This window comes from Pseudophryne corroboree, assembly GCF_028390025.1.
Source record: "Pseudophryne corroboree isolate aPseCor3 chromosome 3 unlocalized genomic scaffold, aPseCor3.hap2 SUPER_3_unloc_79, whole genome shotgun sequence".
In the NCBI taxonomy this organism is placed as follows: Eukaryota; Metazoa; Chordata; class Amphibia; order Anura; family Myobatrachidae; genus Pseudophryne; species Pseudophryne corroboree.
In genome coordinates this window covers 512408-532948 of record NW_026967573.1, presented here as the reverse complement: position 1 = coordinate 532948, position 20541 = coordinate 512408, and the positions used below count along the sequence as shown (strand labels likewise).

The 20541-nt window shown below is 41.1% G+C and overlaps 1 protein-coding gene and 2 pseudogenes across 1 annotated transcript in view; 1 reads left to right on the top strand and 2 right to left on the bottom strand.

Annotated features, from left to right (window-relative positions):
* Positions 1-2801: 2801 nt before the first annotated feature.
* On the bottom strand, positions 2802-2920 carry LOC134984743 (5S ribosomal RNA; annotated as a pseudogene).
* A 797-nt stretch (positions 2921-3717) lies between these two features.
* The window catches only part of LOC134984738 (zinc finger protein 585A-like), a 37729-nt gene continuing 20905 nt past the window's right edge, over positions 3718-20541 (bottom strand). The window contains exons 3-4 of the mRNA XM_063950239.1: positions 15054-15166; positions 3718-4397 (exon numbers count right to left, since the gene is read on the bottom strand). Coding sequence (XP_063806309.1) covers positions 3718-4397; positions 15054-15166 — 793 coding nt within the window. The remainder of the gene's footprint in view (positions 4398-15053; positions 15167-20541) is intronic.
* Positions 10869-10987, top strand: LOC134984742 (5S ribosomal RNA; annotated as a pseudogene).

The following is a 20541-nucleotide window of genomic DNA, read 5'->3' as shown; positions in this document are numbered from 1 at the left end:
AAGGCTAATGCTGAGTATTGTGCCTTGCTAAGTAATGGTAAGTCTGACTGGCAATCAGGATCTAAAGACCTTTTTTCTTTACTGTGAGAGTCCAAAGTAGTTATGTTTGCGTGAGCTGCTACAAAAGTGAGTCTGCCCAAATAAACTCCCGTGATTTGCTGGGTAGTAGGAGAATGCAATATCTCTGCATACTAAAAATAAGCCCCTGGACATGTATATATCAATTCTAGGGCTGCTTATTGTTACCAAGTGCATTTTGGGGTAACCCCTAAAGACTCAAACTGTGGCTTACCACCAATAATATACCAACAGTTCTTTTCAGATATACTAGGCTGGATCTCCAGCTTACACCTGGTGGTGAGATACCGCCCGATTTTATCTTCCGGATTGTTGGTCCCTAATGTTTCCATGTTAATGTCTATAAAGGTGATATTTTTCCTGGTAGCAATTCTATCTTCTGCATTTCTTCTATTGTTATTGGAATGCATATAAAGCAGGTCTTATAAGCTTCTCCCACATGTTTGGGTGGTACTACACAGAAAGCATTACTATGGGCGGCCGCTGGGGCCAATTCTACAAAGGTGTTCCTCTTATATACTCCAGCTTTTCTCACTGGGCCCTCATAGGGGCTTTCATCTGTATTTGTGTTTTTATTCTTATTTTCCCTTTCCTCGGGAAGCCATTCCTGATCATTCCTGATTCCCCCATGGATTGTATGGTGTGTGTCTGAGTGTTGTGTCTGATTCCTCTCCTCACCTTCATAACACCATACTATACAATCATTCTGGGAGATTCTCCCACAGTGTACACAGATACATCTATACACATTTACCATCTTGTGGCACTCGGTCTGTTCTATGGGGGCCCTGACTGTGCGTGCACCTCCAAAAAGCAATGGATCATCGTGGCACCAATCTATCCATCTTTGTTCAGGGTTCCGTCCGCAATATTTACAAATACATCTGGCTATCAGGGGTAGCTGTTGACATCTGTTTGGGTACTCTTCTTTTTCCTCTTTTCTTTTGTTTCTTGTGTCTAGGGGTGTGATGAGAGGTACATGACTAGGATAGGGATGTATTACATCCTCAAAGGTCATCAGAGACATACCCTCTGGGGAAGCCACCTCGTGCACCCCATCAGACTGGCCCTGCCCTGGACCCTCAGTCATCCTAGTTAGTAAGTAGTAAGTCAACAATCCCCCCATCCATATTATTACTCCCAGGCTTAGAACCAATACTCCAATTTCGGTAGCCCTTCTGGATCTTTTCTGCACCTGGTTGGGGTTTAGCAACACGGATTGTCCCATATAATTTTCAACATACATCTTACCAAACCAGGCCATTTTATCTCTTAGTCTCTGGTTACTGGGGTTCCTCAAAAAGAGCCTGCAAGTTCAATGTTTCTGCACCTTTATCCTCTGGTGGGCTTTTTTGGGACTCTTTGCTCTTTCCGTCCTCAGTCACTTTCTTGCAATGCAATGCATGTATCCAAGCCGATTTCTCTGCCACCTTTATAGCCGTGGGCATGGTCAACAGTACTTGGTATGGTCCCTCCCACCTGTCTACAAATTAACCAGAGCGTAAGAAATTTCTAACCATCACAAATTCTCCTGGTTTCACATCATGGCATTTCAAGTCACTTTGATTAGCACCTTTAGAGAGAATTAGTCCCTTGTGTATCTGTTTGAATTGTTCATGCAAGTCTAGGACATATTTTGTGGTTAGATCGTGTAGAGTGGAGTGGCTCTCTTCTGGGCCTATCATCAGGTTGGGATGTTTTCCGAATAACACCTCATAAGGGGACAGACTGAGAGGTTTGGGAGTCACTCTAATGCTGTGTAGTACGATGGGCAGTGCCTCTACCCAGTTTAGGCCTGTCTCTTCTATGACCTTGGAAAGTTTGTTCTTTATGGTATAATTAACTCTTTATAGGAGGCCTGCCGCTTGAGGTCTATAAGGACAATAAAGTTTGGACTCTATACCCATGATCCTACACATCTCTTGGAAAACCTTACTTGTGAAGTGTGTGCCTTGATCGGACTCAATGATCTCTGGAATACCATATCTAGATACAAATTCTTGTACTAGCTTCTTAGCTGTAAAATGTGCTGTGCAGGCTACCGCTGGGTATATATTGCTAACATTTATACCGACTCACAATATGCATATTGTGAGTCGGTATAAATGTTAGCAATGGAGGTATACCGCACAGGCTAGATATAATGTTAGATTCTAAGTACCAAGCTAAAGTAATGGAGTCTGAGAAAATAATATTTTCTATCCAAATCTATATTTGGTGGTGCACCCTGAGTCAGTATAAAGCTTTGCAGACACAGAGGGAGAAGAAAAAGACTCTTTTGTGGGTGCACTCTTTGTATCATAGGAAAGTCAATAGAAGTAATGAATCATGAAAATATTAAATAAATTCACTTTTATTAAATTCCTAGTAAAATATATCAGTAGTTTGATTGATTATTTAAAGATAACAAAATTAATAACAAAAATAACAATAAAGATTGGTGATAATTTACAAATCACTACTGTCTGCCATGCTTTGGTAGTTACTTGAGGATTATCCTGCATATGGTAGGTTCACAGATTGATCACAGTACATAATTTAATCAAATTTGATGATCAAAGGGATATATAACACACCTGAGCCTATGCAATAATTTCAAGACATCTGTTCGGTCAGACAATGAGAGCCGCCAAAAGAAGGTGATGAGTGAGTAAAATTAAGAGTAGAAAAATTAGAAAAGTGTGAATCTGCTGTCAGTGTTAAACACTGGACATGGTAATCGTGCCCTACTAAACCGGATCTTCCTCAGGAGTCTCCTACCTGAGTACTGATTAAGCCCGCCACTGATTAGCTTCCAAGATGGGATGGATTCGGGCGTTTCCAGTGTGGTATGATAGTAGAGTGGTACATAGATGATTTTTGTCACTCTGGAGTCACTGATGAGAGTTCATGAAAAAATTTAAAAAGGTGGCAACAGAAAAGTAAAGTGGAAAGAGAATAGATGGATCTGCTGTCAGCGTTAGACAGAGATGGGAGACTGAATCGTTGGTGAGAGTCCAGAAAGATAGAAAAGACATGAAAGAAAGTAATGTTGACATGGGAATCTGAAACTGGTGCTAAAAAAGGTCCTGATATTGGCAAACAAAGAATACTGTAAATAGTAACAGTATGGATGAACACACAAAAACAACTTGCTGGGTTAACAGGTAATACTGTGGTAAAAATTAAGAAAATAAGGGAGATGCTTAATTAACAATTAGTGGCTATAAGGACTATAGCTGATAAAGAAAGGGCTAAATGAATCACGAGCAGAAAGATGGGGTGTGAATGTTCCATATAAACACTCAATGAACTGCTAATGTTGCACACAAATATTGTATCAATTGGTACAGAAAACAAAGAGAAAAGAAGAAAAGAGATTTTATAGTATAACAAATGTCATTTGAAACTGCAATGAAATATTGTTGCAAAATACTAGAGATAAGCTAGGAGAACATATGTCTAATCAAAATGTGAATATTGTTGCCACAGGTTGATCCTGCGACAGGCTTGCTATATATGTAAATAAGCTCAAGTTTGGATCACTTTCATTAATATAAAAGAGACGTGGTGCCCCGCTGGTAGATAATTACAAAATAATATACAAGTATTGATCTCCCGTAGCGGTGGTCTCTGATGTAAAATGCAGAAAAGTTTTGATTACCAATGAAATAGTGTGCCGCTGCGGAGGCTGGAATCCAGCGCAATGCAGATTCCTGTTTCCCTGGAGAGTATGACCCTGTGGAACGGCTCGGAGGAGTCGGCTGCGGAAGACGGCAAGAGAATCAGTCCGTTTAGGCAGACAGTAGGGCAGGTGAGCGGGACAGAAGACGACTCAAACAGGTCGGCTGCGGAAGACGGCAGGAAGATCAGTCCGTTTAGGCAGACAGCAGGGCAGACGAGCGGGACAGAAGATGGCTCAGACGAGTAGGCTGCAGGAGGTGGCAGGAGGATCAGTCCATGTTGGCAGACAGCAGGGCAGGCGAGCAGGACAGAAGACGACTCAAACAGGTCGGCTGCGGAAGACGGCAGGAAGATCAGTCCGTTTCGGCAGACAGCAGGGCAGACGAGCAGGACAGAAGATGGCTCGGAGGAGTAGGCTGCAGGAGGTGGCAGGAGGATCAGTCCATGTTGGCAGACAGCAGGGCAGGCGAGCGGGACAGAAGACGACTCAAACAGGTTGGCTGCGGAAGACGGCAGGAAGATCAGTCCGTTTCGGTAGACAGCAGGGCAGATGAGCGGGACAGAAGATGGCTCAGACGAGTAGGCTGCAGGAGGATCAGTCCATGTTGGCAGACAACGACAAAGGACAGAAAAAGGATTGTCTCTTCGTTGGCGCACTTTTGAGAGAGAAATTTTTGTTTATTTAAAATATAACTTTTATTAGTATCTAATGAATAAAAAATTGCCTAGAAATTGAGAAACATAGGTGAAAAAAATGTATAAATAAATTGTGCACTGGAGTGAATTAAATTATGTGCTTGAAAAATTTTTAATAAATAAAAGCTGATTCACTGTGCTGTGACAATTGCTTCACTCAATTTTATTCTGAATAAATGTCACTGACTTTGTACGCATTTATTTACTGGTATTAAATGATTCGATTATCAACTTATCTTGGTACTTGTTATGCATCAATATGAATCAAGACAGCATATCTTGCACGTATTATATGTAGGTAAGTAGTCCCAGTATGAAACAGACCTAAGGTAAGTATTGAAGTCAAAAATAATAGGACAAATTTAGTCCCTTATTGTGCATCTAAATGTAATGATGTAAGTTAATTATACTATGAGATGGAATTGTTGGCAGGAAAAAAGCATGTCGTCAATAGTTCCTATTAAAGTAATTCCATTGGCTCAAGACCCTGGTGTAAACCCTGTCAGTTAATCTTCCACATACAATAAGATCATGTCTATTGCATGGGTCTAGATGTAGCATGTATCATGACTCCATTGACAATGATCTTTTAAATAGTATGTAATTACAGGTTGTTATACACCTATTTAATCAGGTCTATTGTGTGCCAAGCCCTTTTGAAATAATTAAATACCAGATAGAAATATTGATATGCTAGGGCTAGTGTTCTGAGTATTCACTGGCAGCTCGCCGCATTCACACTGCCTCCAATGGTTAATGATGATAATACACGTTATGGGTGGTTAAAAGCTTCCCAGGCTTTATTAATTTGTTACCACACATAACAATAAACCTGCCATGTCCTGCCAAAAATTACATTATGCTTTGGACTGACAATTCTTCATAAATATCATTGAAGAGGCACTAAGGTTTCTCCACTAATAATAATAGTATATATAATGTGGGTGCCTCACGTTAAACTTAGTATGTCTGTTCCATGCGGTGAGACTATCTGACACCTAAAATTGTGCCACAAATGTGCACATCAATCAGAATAGGTGGATGTATACACAGCGCATCACACGGTAATTAGTATCGTTGTACCTGGATGCTAAATTTTGTATGCACCATTAAGTATTACTTCTATATATTGCTTAATGCATATACGTGCAATATGACGGAGGTGCTCATTTGTTACTGCCTGCGGCTGTTAATAACCATATACCGCCCGGGGTTAAGTAGTCCCTCCCTTGTTAATTGGGTAAGCAGTTACAATTACCAATGCGACTCTCAGTTTCAATATTACTGTGAGACGATACTTAATACATGCACATAAAATGTGTTGTAATCATATGCTGCCCGGGTATATTTCCAATGAGTCTCACAATTTAAATATTCTTGCGAGATGATAGTACTCAGTTATTACTGTTTACGGCTATTGTACTCATATGCCGCCTGAGTGTATTTCCAATGAGTCTCACAATTTAAATATTCTTGCGAGATGATAGTACTCAGTTATTACTGTTTACGGCTATTGTACTGAGTGTATTTCCAATGAGTCTCACAATTTAAATATTCTTGCGAGATGATAGTACTCAGTTATTACTGTTTACGGCTATTGTACTCATATGCCGCCTGAGTGTATTTCCAATGAGTCTCACAATTTAAATATTCTTGCGAGATGATAGTACTCAGTTATTACTGTTTACGGCTATTGTACTGAGTGTATTTCCAATGAGTCTCACAATTTAAATATTCTTGCGAGATGATAGTACTCAGTTATTACTGTTTACGGCTATTGTACTCATATGCCGCCTGAGTGTATTTCCAATGAGTCTCACAATTTAAATATTCCAGCGAGATGATAGTACTCAGTTATTACTGTTTACGGCTATTGTACTGAGTGTATTTCCAATGAGTCTCACAATTTAAATATTCTTGCGAGATGATAGTACTCAGTTATTACTGTTTACGGCTATTGTACTCATATGCTGCCCGGGTATATTTCCAATGAGTCTCACAATTTAAATATTCCAGCGAGACGGTTGGCAATCATTTCCTACAGCATCATAATGGTATTGCCAAGGGCCTTCAAGCTTTTGGCATGAAACATTTTGAGACAGGTATCCGATGGGGGTGATATTGATGGAGATCTCCTCAGGTTTGAGTGCAAAATGATATTTTTAATGGACAGCTTGCACCCAAAAGGCCTAAATGAGGGTAACAGTTACTTACCCTTCTTGTGATTCCTCATAGAACTTTAACTTATTGCCTTAGTCTTAGCCTTCAAGGTGGTATAATCAATCAAGTTGGCAAATATAGCATATTATTTCCATCCAATTTAGTCTGTTACTGCTGCATTTACAGATAACTGGGAATAAATAACAACCACTTATTATTACAATAGGACTGGTTTACCGACTCTTGATCCATAATATCTTAGATTACCCCATACCTACTATGTAGAAGGGATCCATTTTTTGGATTGAGACATTTTACCTTTTTTGTTATTATCAAATTCCCTTCTATTCCTCTCTCTTTTGAAACAATTAAGATGGTATCAATAAGGTTGTATTTATTTTAATTAATTTCTTCCAATAAGTTCTCAATGTGAAGGAACATACCCTTTCTCTTTTCTGAACAGCCTGGCTACCAATATAATTCCTTCAAGATAATAATGACATATGAAACTAAATATGTAACCCCTTATAAGAGCAAAGACCATCAATCAAGTTCTCGATACATCAATGAAGAATTCGATGATCTGAAGAGTTTCACCAATAGTAAACTTATTAATGAGTTATACAGAATAGAGCACTATTGAACTTAATTATTAATGCAACCATGATTACTAAGTTGCCTCCCTTCATCAACACCTCCCCCCCTCTTTCCCCCCCCTTTTTCTCACGTTTTTTTACTCATCTTTATGTGTGATTTTATTTATCACAGTATTGTTTTTTAACACGTGTCACTCTCACTCCCCAATGGCTACCAAATGAGCCCCTCCATTCAATATACTTAACACTACAGTCACAACATTCACTATTTCAATTTAATTAATTTTCTTCACCAGATTAGGTCTCTGAGGAGCCTATCATTTATTTTTCATTATTATTATTTTTTTTTAAATCGCACAATGTTAAGACGCATTTCACAACTGTTCACCAGTAGCACCTAACAAAGCTTAGGATAAATCACTGAATAGTTATTACTAGTAATTTCTGATGCACAATTTAGTGCCCATTGGACTATAAACATAAGCACTGTCCCAATGCATTAGTAACAACAATTCGGTCCGGGAATATTAATAAGGACTGTGTCTATCAAACTATTTATTGAAGTGTCAATCATGATTTAAACTTACGTCCCAAAGGGATCACCAAATGAGATATGCGTTCCACGGGGATGAGCCAGCACACGTCATGCGGCTCACCGGAGTCCGCACAGCGGCCCCGTGAAACGCATGACAGGAAGTTTTAATGTGATAGGAGGGATGCCCTGTTAAAAGCATCGCAGATTAGGCAATCTGGTTTGCCTCGTTAAAGCATTTGCGAAACGTGCACGCCGGCGTTTCAGAGCGGGGCCGCAAAGCCCGCTCACTGATCACTGTGCCTAACATGCTCGTATACTAGTAATACATGATATAGAATACTGTCACTGTTAGGGTACTACCATGCAGGAATTAATAATGTTTAATGGTCAAGTGTGCTAGAATTTAATCATATAATAATTGCTAATATAGAGAGCACATAGGGACCATCACAATCTGGGCGGCTTATAACTGCTGCAGACAGCAATGACTGACATGCTTTAGATTAGAAACTCAGTTACATTATGATTGAATGAATTAACAGTCAAGGAGTGTTTCTATCAAAATGCTGCCAACCGTCTCGCTGGAATATTTAAATTTGAGACTCATTGGAAATACACTCAGGCGGCATATGAGTACAATAGCCGTAAACAGTAATAACTGAGTACTATCATCTCGCAAGAATATTTAAATTGTGAGACTCATTGGAAATATTCCCGGGCAGCATATGATTACAACACATTTTATGTGCATGTATTAAGTATCATCTCACAGTAATATTGAAACTGAGAGTCGCATTGGTAATTGTAAATGTTTACCCAATTCACAAGGGAGGGACTACTTAACCCCGGGCGGTATATGGTTATTAACAGCCGCAGGCAGTAACAAATGAGCATCTCCGTCATATTGCACGTATATGCATTAAGCAATATATAGAAGTAATACTTAATGGTGCATACAAAATTTAGCATCCAGGTACAACGATACTAATTACCGTGTGATGCGCTGTGTATACATCCACCTATTCTGATTGATGTGCACATTTGTGGCACAATTTTAGGTGTCAGATAGTCTCACCGCATGGAACAGACATACTAAGTTTAACGTGAGGCACCCACATTATATATACTATTATTATTAGTGGAGAAACCTTAGTGCTTCTTCAATGATATTTATGAAGAATTGTCAGTCCAAAGCATAATGTAATTTTTGGCAGGACATGGCAGGTTTATTGTTATGTGTGGTAACAAATTAATAAAGCCTGGGAAGCTTTTAACCACCCATAACGTGTATTATCATCATTAACCATTGGAGGCAGTGAGAATGCGGCGAGCTGCCAGTGAATACTCAGAACACCAGCCCTAGCATATCAATATTTCTATCTGGTATTTAATTATCTCAAAAGGGCTTGGCACACAATAGACCTGATTAAATAGGTGTATAACAACCTGTAATTACATACTATTTAAAAGATCATTGTCAATGGAGTCATGATACATGCTACATCTAGACCCATGCAATAGACATGATCTTATTGTATGTGGAAGATTAACTGACAGGGTTTACACCAGGGTCTTGAGCCAATGGAATTCCTTTAATAGGAACTATGGACGACATACTTTTTTCCTGCCAACAATTCCATCTCATAGTATAATTAACTTACATCATTACATTTAGATGCACAATAAGGGACTAAATTTGTCCTATTATTTTTGACTTCAATACTTACCTTAGGTCTGTTTCATACTGGGACTACTTACCTACATATAATACGTGCAAGATATGCTGTCTTGATTCATATTAATGCATAACAAGTACCAAGATAAGTTGATAATCTAATCATTTAATACCAATAAATAAATGCGTACAAAGTCAGTGACATTTATTCAGAATAAAATTGAGTGAAGCAATTGTCACAGCACAGTGAATCAACTTTTATTTATTAAAAACTTTTCAAGCACATAATTTAATTCTCTCCAGTGCACAATTTATTTATACATTTTTTTCACCTATATGTTTCTCAATTGCTAGGCAATTTTTTATTCATTAAATACTAATAAAAGTTATATTTTAAATAAACAAAAATTTTCTCTCTCAAAGTGCGCCAACGAAGAGACAGTCCTTTTTCTGTCCTTTGTCGTTGTCTGCCAACATGGACTGATCCTCCTGCAGCCTACTCGTCTGAGCCATCTTCTGTCCCGCTCGTCTGCCCTGCTGTCTACCGAAACGGACTGATCTTCCTGCCGTCTTCCGCAGCCGACTCCTCCGAGCCGTTCCACAGGGTCATACTCTCCAGGGAAACAGGAATCTGCATTGCGCTGGATTCCAGCCTCCGCAGCGGCACACTATTTCATTGGTAATCAAAACTTTTCTGCATTTTACATCAGAGACCACCGCTACGGGAGATCAATACTTATATATTATTTTGTAATTATCTACCAGCGGGGCACCACGTCTCTTCTATATTAATGAAAGTGATCCAAACTTGAGCTTATTTACATATATAGCAAGCCTGTCGCAGGATCAACCTGTGGCAACAATATTCACATTTTGATTAGACATATGTTCTCCTAGCTTATCTCTAGTATTTTGCAACAATATTTCATTGCAGTTTCAAATGACATTTGTTATACTATAAAATCTCTTTTCTTTGTTTTCTGGACCAATTGATACAATATTTTTGTGCAACATTAGCAGTTCATTGAGTGTTTATATGGATCATTCACACCCCATCTTTCTGCTCGTGATTCATTTAGCCCTTTCTTTATCAGCTATAGTCCTTATAGCCACTAATTGTTAATTAAGCATCTCCCTTATTTTCTTAATTTTTACCACAGTATTACCTGATAACCCAGCAAGTTGCTTTTGTGTGTTCATCCATACTGGTACTATTTACAGTATTCTTTGTTTGCCAATATCAGGACCTTTTTTAGCACCAGTTTCAGATTCCCATGTCAACATTACTTTCTTTCATGTCTTTTCTATCTTTCTGGACTCTTACCAACGATTCAGTCTCCATCTCTAAAGCTGGCAGCAGATCCATTTATTGTCTTTCCACTTTACTTTTCTGTTGCCACCTTTTTTCATTTTTTCGTGAACTCTCATCAGTGACTCCAGAGTGACAAAAATCATCAATGTACCACTCTACTATCATACCACACTGGAAACGCCCGAATCCATCCCATCTTGGAAGCTAATCAGTGTCGGGCTGAATCAGTACTCAGGTAGGAGACTCCTGAGGAAGATCCGGTTTAGTAGAGCACAATTACCATGTCCAGTGTTTAACACTGACAGCAGATTCACACTTTTCTAATTTTTCTACTCTTAATTTTACTCACTCATCACCTTCTTTTGGCGGCTCTCATTGTCTGACTGAACAGATGTCTTGAAATTATTGCATAGGCTTGGGTGTGTTATATATCCCTTTGATCATCAAATTTGATTAAATTATGTACTGTGATCAATCTGTAAACCTACGATATGCAGGATAATCCTCAATTAACTACCAAAGCATGGCAGACAGTAGTGATTTGTAAATTATCACCAATTTTTATTGTTATTTTGTTATCATTAATTTTGTTATCTTTAAATAATCAATCAAACTACTGATATATTTTACTAGGAATGTAATAAAACTGAATTAATTTAATATTTTCATGATTCATTACTTCTATTGACTTTCCTATGATACAAAGAGTGCACCCACAAAAGAGTCTTTTTCTTCTCCCTCTGTGTCTGCAAAGCTTTATACTGACTCAGGGTGCACCACCCAATGTAGATCTGGATAGAAAATATTATTTTCTCAGACTCCATTACTTTAGCTTGGTACTTAGAATCTAACAGTATATCTAGCCTGTGCGGCATACCTCCATTGCTAACATTTATACCGACTCACAATATGCATATTGTGAGTTGGTATAAATGTTAGCAATATATACCCAGCGGTAGCCTGCACAGCACATTTTACAGCTAAGAAGCTAGTACAAGAATTTGTATCTAGATATGGTATTCCAGAGATCATTGAGTCCGATCAAGGCACACACTTCACAAGTAAGATTTTCCAAGAGATGTGTAGGATCATGGGTATAGAGTCCAAACTTTATTGTCCTTATAGACCTCAAGCGGCAGGCCTCCTATAAAGAGTTAATTATACCATAAAGAACAAACTTTCCAAGGTCATAGAAGAGACAGGCCTAAACTGGGTAGAGGCACTGTCCATCGTACTACACAGCATTAGAGTGACTCCCAAACCTCTCAGTCTGTCCCCTTATGAGTTGTTATTCGGAAAACATCCCAACCTGATGATAGGCCCAGAAGAAAGTCACTCCACTCTACACGCTCTAACCACAAAATATGTCCTAGACTTGCATGAACAATTCAAACAGATACACAAGGGACTAATTCTCTCTAAAGCTGCTAATCAAAGTGACTTGAAATGCCATGATGTGAAACCAGGAGAATTTGTGATGGTTAGAAATTTCTTACGCTCTGGTTCATTTGTAGACAGGTGGGAGGGCCCATACCAAGTACTGTTGACCATGCCCACGGCTATAAAGGTGGCAGAGAAATCGGCTTGGATACATGCATTGCATTGCAAGAAAGTGACTGAGGACGGAAAGAGCAAAGAGTCCCAGAAAAGCCCACCAGAGGAAGAAGCTGCAGAAACATTGAACTTGCAGGCTCTTTTTGAGGAACCCCAGTAACCAGAGACTAAGAGATAAAATGGCCTGGTTTGGTAAGATGTATGTTGAAAATGATATGGGACAATCCGTGTTGCTAAACCCCAACCAGGTGCAGAAAAGATTCAGAATGGCTACCGAAATTGGAGTATTGGTTCTAAGCCTGGGAGTAATAATATGGATGGGGGGATTGTTGATTTACTACTTACTAACTAGGATGACTGAGGGTCCAAGGCAGGGGCAGTCTGATGGGGTGCATGAGGTGGCTTCCCCAAAGGGGCTGTTTCTGATGACCTTTGAGGAAGTAATACATCCCTATCCTAGTCATGTGCCTCTCATCACACCCCTAGACACAAGAAACAAAAGAAAATAGGCAAAAGAAGAGTACCCAAACAGATGTCAACAGCTACCCCTGATAGCCAGATGTATTTGTAAATATTGCGGACGAAACCCTGAACAAAGATGGATAGATTGGTGCCACGATAACCCATTGCTCTTTGGAGGTGCATACACAGTCAGAGCCCCCCTAGAACAGACCGAGTGCCACAAGATGGTAAATGTGTATAGATGTATCTGTGTACACTGTGGGAGAATCCCCCAGAATGATTGCATAGTATGGTGTTATGAAGGTGAGGAGAGGAATCAGACACAACACTCAGACACACACCATACAATCCATGGGGGAATCAGGAATGATCAGGAATGGCTCCCCGAGGAAAGGGAAAATAAGAATAAAAACACAAAGACAGATGAAAGCCCCTATGAGGGCCCAGTGAGAAAGCTAGAGTATATGAGAGGAACACCTTTGTAGAACTGAGCCCAGCTGCCGCCCATAGTAATGCTTTCTGTGTAGTACCACCCAAACATGTGGGAGAAGCTTGTAAGACCTGCTTTATATGTATTCCAATAACAATAGAAGAAATGCAGAAGATAGAATTGCTACCAGGGAAAATATCACCTTTATAGACATTAACATGGAAACATTAGGGACCAACAACCCGGAAAATAAAATCGGGCAGTATCACACCACCAGATATAAGCTGGAGATCCAGCCTAGTATAGCTGAAAAGAACTGTTGGGATATTGTTGGTAAGCCACAGTTTGAGTCTTTAGGGGTTACCCCAAAGTGTACTTCCTTGGTAACAATAAGCAGCCCTAGAATTGACCCAGGGGCTTATTTTTAGTATGTGGAGATATTGCATTCTCCTACTACCCAGCAAATCACACAGGAGTTTGTTATTTAGGCAGACTCACCTTTGTAGCAGCTCATGCAAACATAACTACTTTAGACTCTCACAGTAAAGAAAAAAGGTCATTGTATCCTGATTGCCAGTCAGACTTGTCACTACTCAGCAAGGCACAATACTCAGCATTAGCCTTTCCACTCATAGGAGTCCCAGGACTTAGCCTGTATAACACAAGGGTGATAAACAGATTAGCCTGCGGATTGGCAAAAACCATAAATGCCACCAGTATGGCTATTGCTCTTATAAATGAAGAACTTAAAGAAGTAAGAGATGGTATGATACAAAATAGAGTAGCCATTGAGTGGTTGTGAACAATTTAAAGGAATGTGTTGTTTTAAAATCTCAGATAATTATAATCCCATTGAACAGAAGGTTAAGTTGTTGCAGGATATACAAGAACATATGGCCCAATCGGCAGATTGGGACCCCTTCGGATAGATGGGATCCGGAATCTCAAAATGGCTTTACCACATACTACACTTTAGATGGATGGGAGCCGGAATTTCAAAATGGCTTTACCACATACTACACTATGTTATGATAATAATACTTATAATTTTTATAAGTTATGTAACAATCAAATGCCTGCCTGTCCTTGGACGATTATGTGGGAAAGTACTCACACGGCCGGAGAGAAAGCCAAGAACCAAGCTTATGGTAATGACTCCCGTTACCTACACTGCAGTAGCCACACACAGTGAATCAGTAGTATTATCACACATAGTAATATAGTAGTATTATCACACACAGTGAATCAGTAGTATTATCACACACAGTCAGATTATCAGAAATATACCCTAATAGGTGCTTACACGCTCATGCTTCATATATGTACACTTAGTAAGAAGGAGCCTCCACCTATAGCCAGGTTGAAGAAGAAAAGAACACATCCTGTCGCTACCTCTTTCATTTCTCTTATCTGTCCAAGTTTTCTGGAGGGTTGAGACTTTTCGCATCGATACTCAATGGACTCGTGCCGGCGATTGCATCCAGAGAACGGGTTTTCCTTTTCCTATCTCATATCTCACACTCATTTGAAAATTAATTTGAATATAATGAATATTTGATTTACTATATGTTGTGTTTAGAGATTAAACAAAAGACAGGAATGATGGGAGGAAAAATAAAATATACATCTGTATTGCCTCAGAAATTGTGCTTTCAGACTTATAGTTATATATCTGTAATTGGCACTTTAATTCCCATAATGCTCAGTCTTTCTTACAGTGGAGTTTTCTGTCATCCTTTGTCCTAGCTTGTGACTAAGACTGTACGTGTCTAAATAGAGACCCTTGTATTTAGATAACCAGAACTTAATGACATTTTATGGGGTTTGATAAATAAATATCAGATGAACCTTCAGCTCTGAAAAGAGCACCATGACATAGGAACAGGAATAACCTCTTTGCAGACGAAGCTTATTGAGCGACTCTATTGAAGACTCATGGAACCAGTCTGCCATCTTCAGAAGATCAGCCATTACATCTAGCCCAGCTGACCATATTTGAGATTTCCTGTTGGTGACCAACAACCAATCTATAATCCCGATGTTATCTGAATACACGCCCCATTGATTGATCAATTATGAATTATTGTATAATTATGTACTATATATGTAAGCCTGAAATCCCCTGAAGGGACGGACATCATTGAAGTCTGTTTAGAGTCACGTCTCTCTGCGCAGAAAAATATAGGCGTGGCCTCTTCTTTGATAATAAATTCTATATGCTGAATATTATCACAATGGAGACTCCCCAATTCCTTTAAAATAATTAGGCATTAACATAGTGATTGACATTAAGTGGGTGTTTCTGGGTGTCAACTGACCGTTTTCATGGAGTGTTCAAAAAAATGCAGGCGTGCCAGGAAAAACGCAGGCGTGGCTGGCCGAACGCAGGGCGTGTTTGTGATGTCAAATCAGGAACTGAACAGTCTGAAGTGATCACAAGCGCTGAGAAGATCTGGAGCTACTCTGAAACTGCACAAAATTATTTTGCAGCCGCTCTGCGATCCTTTCGTTCGCACTTCTGCTAATCTAAAATACACTTCCAGTGGGAGGCGGCTTAGCGTTTGCACGGCTGCTTAAAACTGCTAGCGAGCGAACAACTCGGAATGACCCCCACAGTCCTCTGTACTGGACGATCCTCTTTTTTTTTACATTTATAATTAATTTTTTTTTTCAACTTTTTTTTTAGCGGTTTGAAAAATTGTTGTTGCCCTTACCCTAGTCTCTTGCTCCAAGTGATCTGTATTGAGGTCATTAGTACCACAGCGTTGGTTTCTTGACCTCATTGTCCCGGACTTCTGATCATTGTGATCTATGCACTTCTTGTGTTCCTTCTAAAAGCACTGTTCAGAAATCTGCACTTTATATTCTCTCCCCAATGTATGGTGGCAGCGCTGATATTCTGTGGGATACGCCTGGTTCCTCTACTGGTTACTGGTGGCATAGTCCTTGCTATAAAGACACTTGTTCTCCTGATAGAGTCAATGAGTCCAGACCAGAATTGGTGATTTTCTTCTATTTTTTATATATAAAGTTTTTTTTTTGTGGGTTTTTTTTTACTTGCGTTGTGTTTTTCTTGTTTAATTAATGGTTGTTAATGCAAATGTAATTTTGTGTAACATATTTTTGAAAAAATCAGAGGGTCAGCGAGACAATGTATCATTTACTATTTGCTGCTAATGCCCCCAAAACAACCGGACCTCCCAAATGTAAGTAGAAGGAACTGAAGCAGGTATCTTCCATACCTTCATACATGGACATTTCCAGGTAAGAGTCAGGTAAGTTTTTTTGTTTTTTAAACAACAACCCTAATTCACCTACAAGTTGTCAAAGTCAAATTGCACATTTTGATATTTAGAATACACTATGGAATTTACCAATGGATGAGTCTACGATGCATGCGTCAAATACGCATGCTAATGGCTAATACGGTAGGGGGTGCGAATGACCGTAACGACAAGTTACTGTGCGCATTACGGTAGAAGATGCATTTGTTAATAAATATACTGTACCAAAATAGCTAATATTTCTTACATACACTAAAATGTATTACAGCCAGAAATACAAATTCCTATAGCGTGTAACATACAGTATCAGATTGCTCTGTCCAAACAGCCATTGTTTCCATGGAAGATAGACCTTGGACTGAGTGAATGTGTAAATACCGTTGTTTGCCCCAATTGCTAACGCGAACAATTGCGTCTTGGTCCCGTGTTGCTCTAACAAACAAGAAGCCAGATACGAAACAATAGCTAAAGATACGCAGATTCTTGATCGTGTGCTTAACACACATTCATGCACACCAGAATCCTGTGTATTTATATTCAATAATATACAGACCAGATATTGATACTTGTATTAAGAGTGATATGTCATATGTATTATGTATTCTGGCTTTATGGTTTACACCGCACTGACCTGTCCCCTACACAATGAGTTATACATAGCCTTTACACAACTGGTTAACTGTGTGTGTATGATATATAATAAGAATTTACTTACCGATAATTCTATTTCTCGTAGTCCGTAGTGGATGCTGGGGACTCCGTAAGGACCATGTGGATTAGCGGCTCCGCAGGAGACAGGGCACAAAAATAAAAGCTTTATGACTAGGTGGTGTGCACTGACTCCTCCCCGTATGACCCTCCTCCAAGCCTCAGTTAGGATACTGTGCCCGGACGAGCGTACACAATAAGGAAGCATTTTGAATCCCGGGTAAGACTCATACCAGCCACACCAATCACACTGTACAACTTGTGAACTGAACCCAGTTAACAGCATGATAACAGAGGAGCCTCTGAAGAGATGGCTCACAACAATAACAACACGATTTTTGTAACAATAACTATGTACAAGTATTGCAGACAATCCGCACTTGGGATGGGCGCCCAGCATCCACTACGGACTACGAGAAATAGAATTATCGGTAAGTAAATTCTCATTTTCTCTGACGTCCTAAGTGGATGCTGGGGACTCCGTAAGGACCATGGGGATTATACCAAAGCTCCCAAACGGGCGGGAGAGTGCGGATGACTCTGCAGCACCGAATGAGAGAACTCCAGGTCCTCCTCAGCCAGGGTATCAAATTTGTAGAATTTTGCAAACGTGTTTGCCCCTGACCAAGTAGCTGCTCGGCAAAGTTGCAAAGCCGAGACCCCTCGGGCAGCCGCCCAAGATGAGCCCACCTTCCTAGTGGAATGGGCATTCACAGATTTTGGCTGTGGCAGGCCTGCCACAGAATGTGCAAGCTGAATTGTACTACAAATCCAACGCGCAATCGTCTGCTTAGAGGCAGGAGCACCCAGCTTGTTGGGTGCATACAGGATAAACAGCGAGTCAGTTTTCCTGACTCCAGCCGTCCTGGAAACATATATTTTCAGGGCCCTGACAACGTCCAGTAACTTGGAGTCCTCCAAGTCCCTAGTAGCCGCAGGCACCACAATAGGTTGGTTCGGGAGAAACTGGGGACGAGTCCGCAGTTCTGCCCTGTCCGAATGGAAAATCAGATATGGGCTTTTGTAAGACAAAGCCGCCAATTCTGACACTCGCCTGGCCGAGGCCAGGGCCAATAGCATGGTCACTTTCCATGTGAGATATTTCAAATCTACCGATTTGAGCGGTTCAAACCAATGTGATTTGAGGAATCCCAGAACTACGTTGAGATCCCACGGTGCCACTGGAGGCACAAAAGGAGGCTGTATATGCAGTACTCCCCTGACAAATGTCTGGACTTCAGGAACTGAAGCCAATTCTTTCTGGAAGAAAATCGACAGGGCCAAAATTTTAACCTTAATGGACCCCAATTTGAGGCCCATAGACACTCCTGTTTGCAGGAAATGCAGGAATCGACCCAGTTGAAATTCCTCCGTGGGGGCCTTCCTGGCCTCACACCACGCCACATATTTTCGCCAAATGCGGTGATAATGTTGTGCGGTCACCTCCTTCCTAGCTTTGACCAGGGTAGGTATGACTTCTTCCGGAATGCCTTTTTCCCTTAGGATCCGGCGTTCAACCGCCATGCCGTCAAACGCAGCCGCGGTAAGTCCCTGCTGAAGCAAGTCCCCTCTTAGCGGCAGAGGCCATGGGTCCTCTGTGAGCATTTCTTGAAGTTCCGGGTACCAAGTCCTCCTTGGCCAATCCGGAGCCACGAGTATAGTTCTTACTCCTCTCCGTCTTATAATTCTCAGTACCTTGGGTATGAGAGGAAGAGGAGGGAACACATACACTGACCGGTACACCCACGGTGTTACCAGAGCATCCACAGCTATTGCCTGAGGGTCCCTTGACCTGGCGCAATACCTGTCCAGTTTTTTGTTGAGGCGGGACGCCATCATGTCCACCTTTGGTCTTTCCCAACGGGTCACAATCATGTGGAAGACTTCTGGGTGAAGTCCCCACTCTCCCGGGTGGAGATCGTGCCTGCTGAGAAAATCTGCTTCCAGTTGTCCACTCCCAGAATGAACACTGCTGACAGTGCTATCACATGATTTTCCGCCCAGCTGAGAATCCTTGCAGCTTCTGCCATTGCCCTCCTGCTTCTTGTGCCGCCCTGTCTGTTTACGTGGGCGACTGCCGTGATGTTGTCTGACTGGATCAGCACCGGCTGACCTTGAAGCAGAGGTCTTGCTAGGCATAGAGCATTGTAAATTGCCCTTAGCTCCAGTATATTTATGTGAAGGGAAGTCTCCAGACTTGACCACGTTCCCTGGAAATTTTCCCAGTGTGACTGCTCCCCAGCCTCGCAGGCTGGCATCCGTGGTCACCAGGATCCAATCCTGAATGCCGAATCTGCGCCCCTCTAGTAGATGAGCACTCTGTAGCTACCACAGAAGAGACACCCTTGTCCTTGGAGACAGGGTTATCCGCTGATGCATCTGAAGATGCGATCCGAACCATTTGTCCAGCAGATCCCACTGAAAAGTTCTTGCGTGAAATCTGCCAAATGGAATCGCTTCGTAAGAAACCACCATTTTTCCCAGGACCCTTGTGCAATGATGCACTGACACTTTTCCTGGTTTTAGGAGGTTCCTGACTAGCTCGGATAACTCCCTGGCTTTCTCCTCCGGGAGAAACACCTTTTTCTGGACTGTGTCCAGAATCATCCCTAGGAACAGCAGACGTGTCATCGGGATCAGCTGCGATTTTGGAATATTTAGAATCCACCCGTGCTGTTGTAGCAGTACCCGAGATAGTGCTACTCCGACCTCCAACTGTTCCCTGGACTTTGCCCTTATCAGGAGATCGTCCAAGTAAGGGATAATTAAGACGCCTTTTCTTCGAAGAAGAATCATCATTTCGGCCATTACCTTGGTAAAGACCCGGGGTGCCGTGGACAATCCAAACGGCAGCGTCTGAAACTGATAATGACAGTTCTGTACTACGAACCTGAGGAACCCTTGATGAGAAGGGCAAATTGGGACGTGAAGGTAAGCATCCTTGATGTCCAGGGACACCATATAGTCCCCATCTTCCAGGTTCGCTATCACTGCTCTGAGTGACTTCATCTTGAATTTGAACCTTTGTATGTAAGTGTTCAAAGATTTCAGATTTAGAATAGGTCTCACCGAGCCGTCTGGCTTCGGTACCACAAACAGTGTGGAATAATACCCCTTTCCCTGTTGTAGGAGGGGTACTTTGATTATCACCTGCTGGGAATACAGCTTGTGAATTGCTTCCAATACTGTCTCCCTGTCGGAGGGAGACGTTGGTAAAGCAGACTTCAGGAACCTGCGAGGGGGAGACGTCTCGAATTTCAATTTGTACCCCTGGGATACTACCTGTAGGATCCAGGGGTCCACTTGCGAGTGAGCCCACTGCACACTGAAAATCTTGAGACGACCCCCCACCGCACCTGAGTCCGCTTGTAAGGCCCCAGCGTCATGC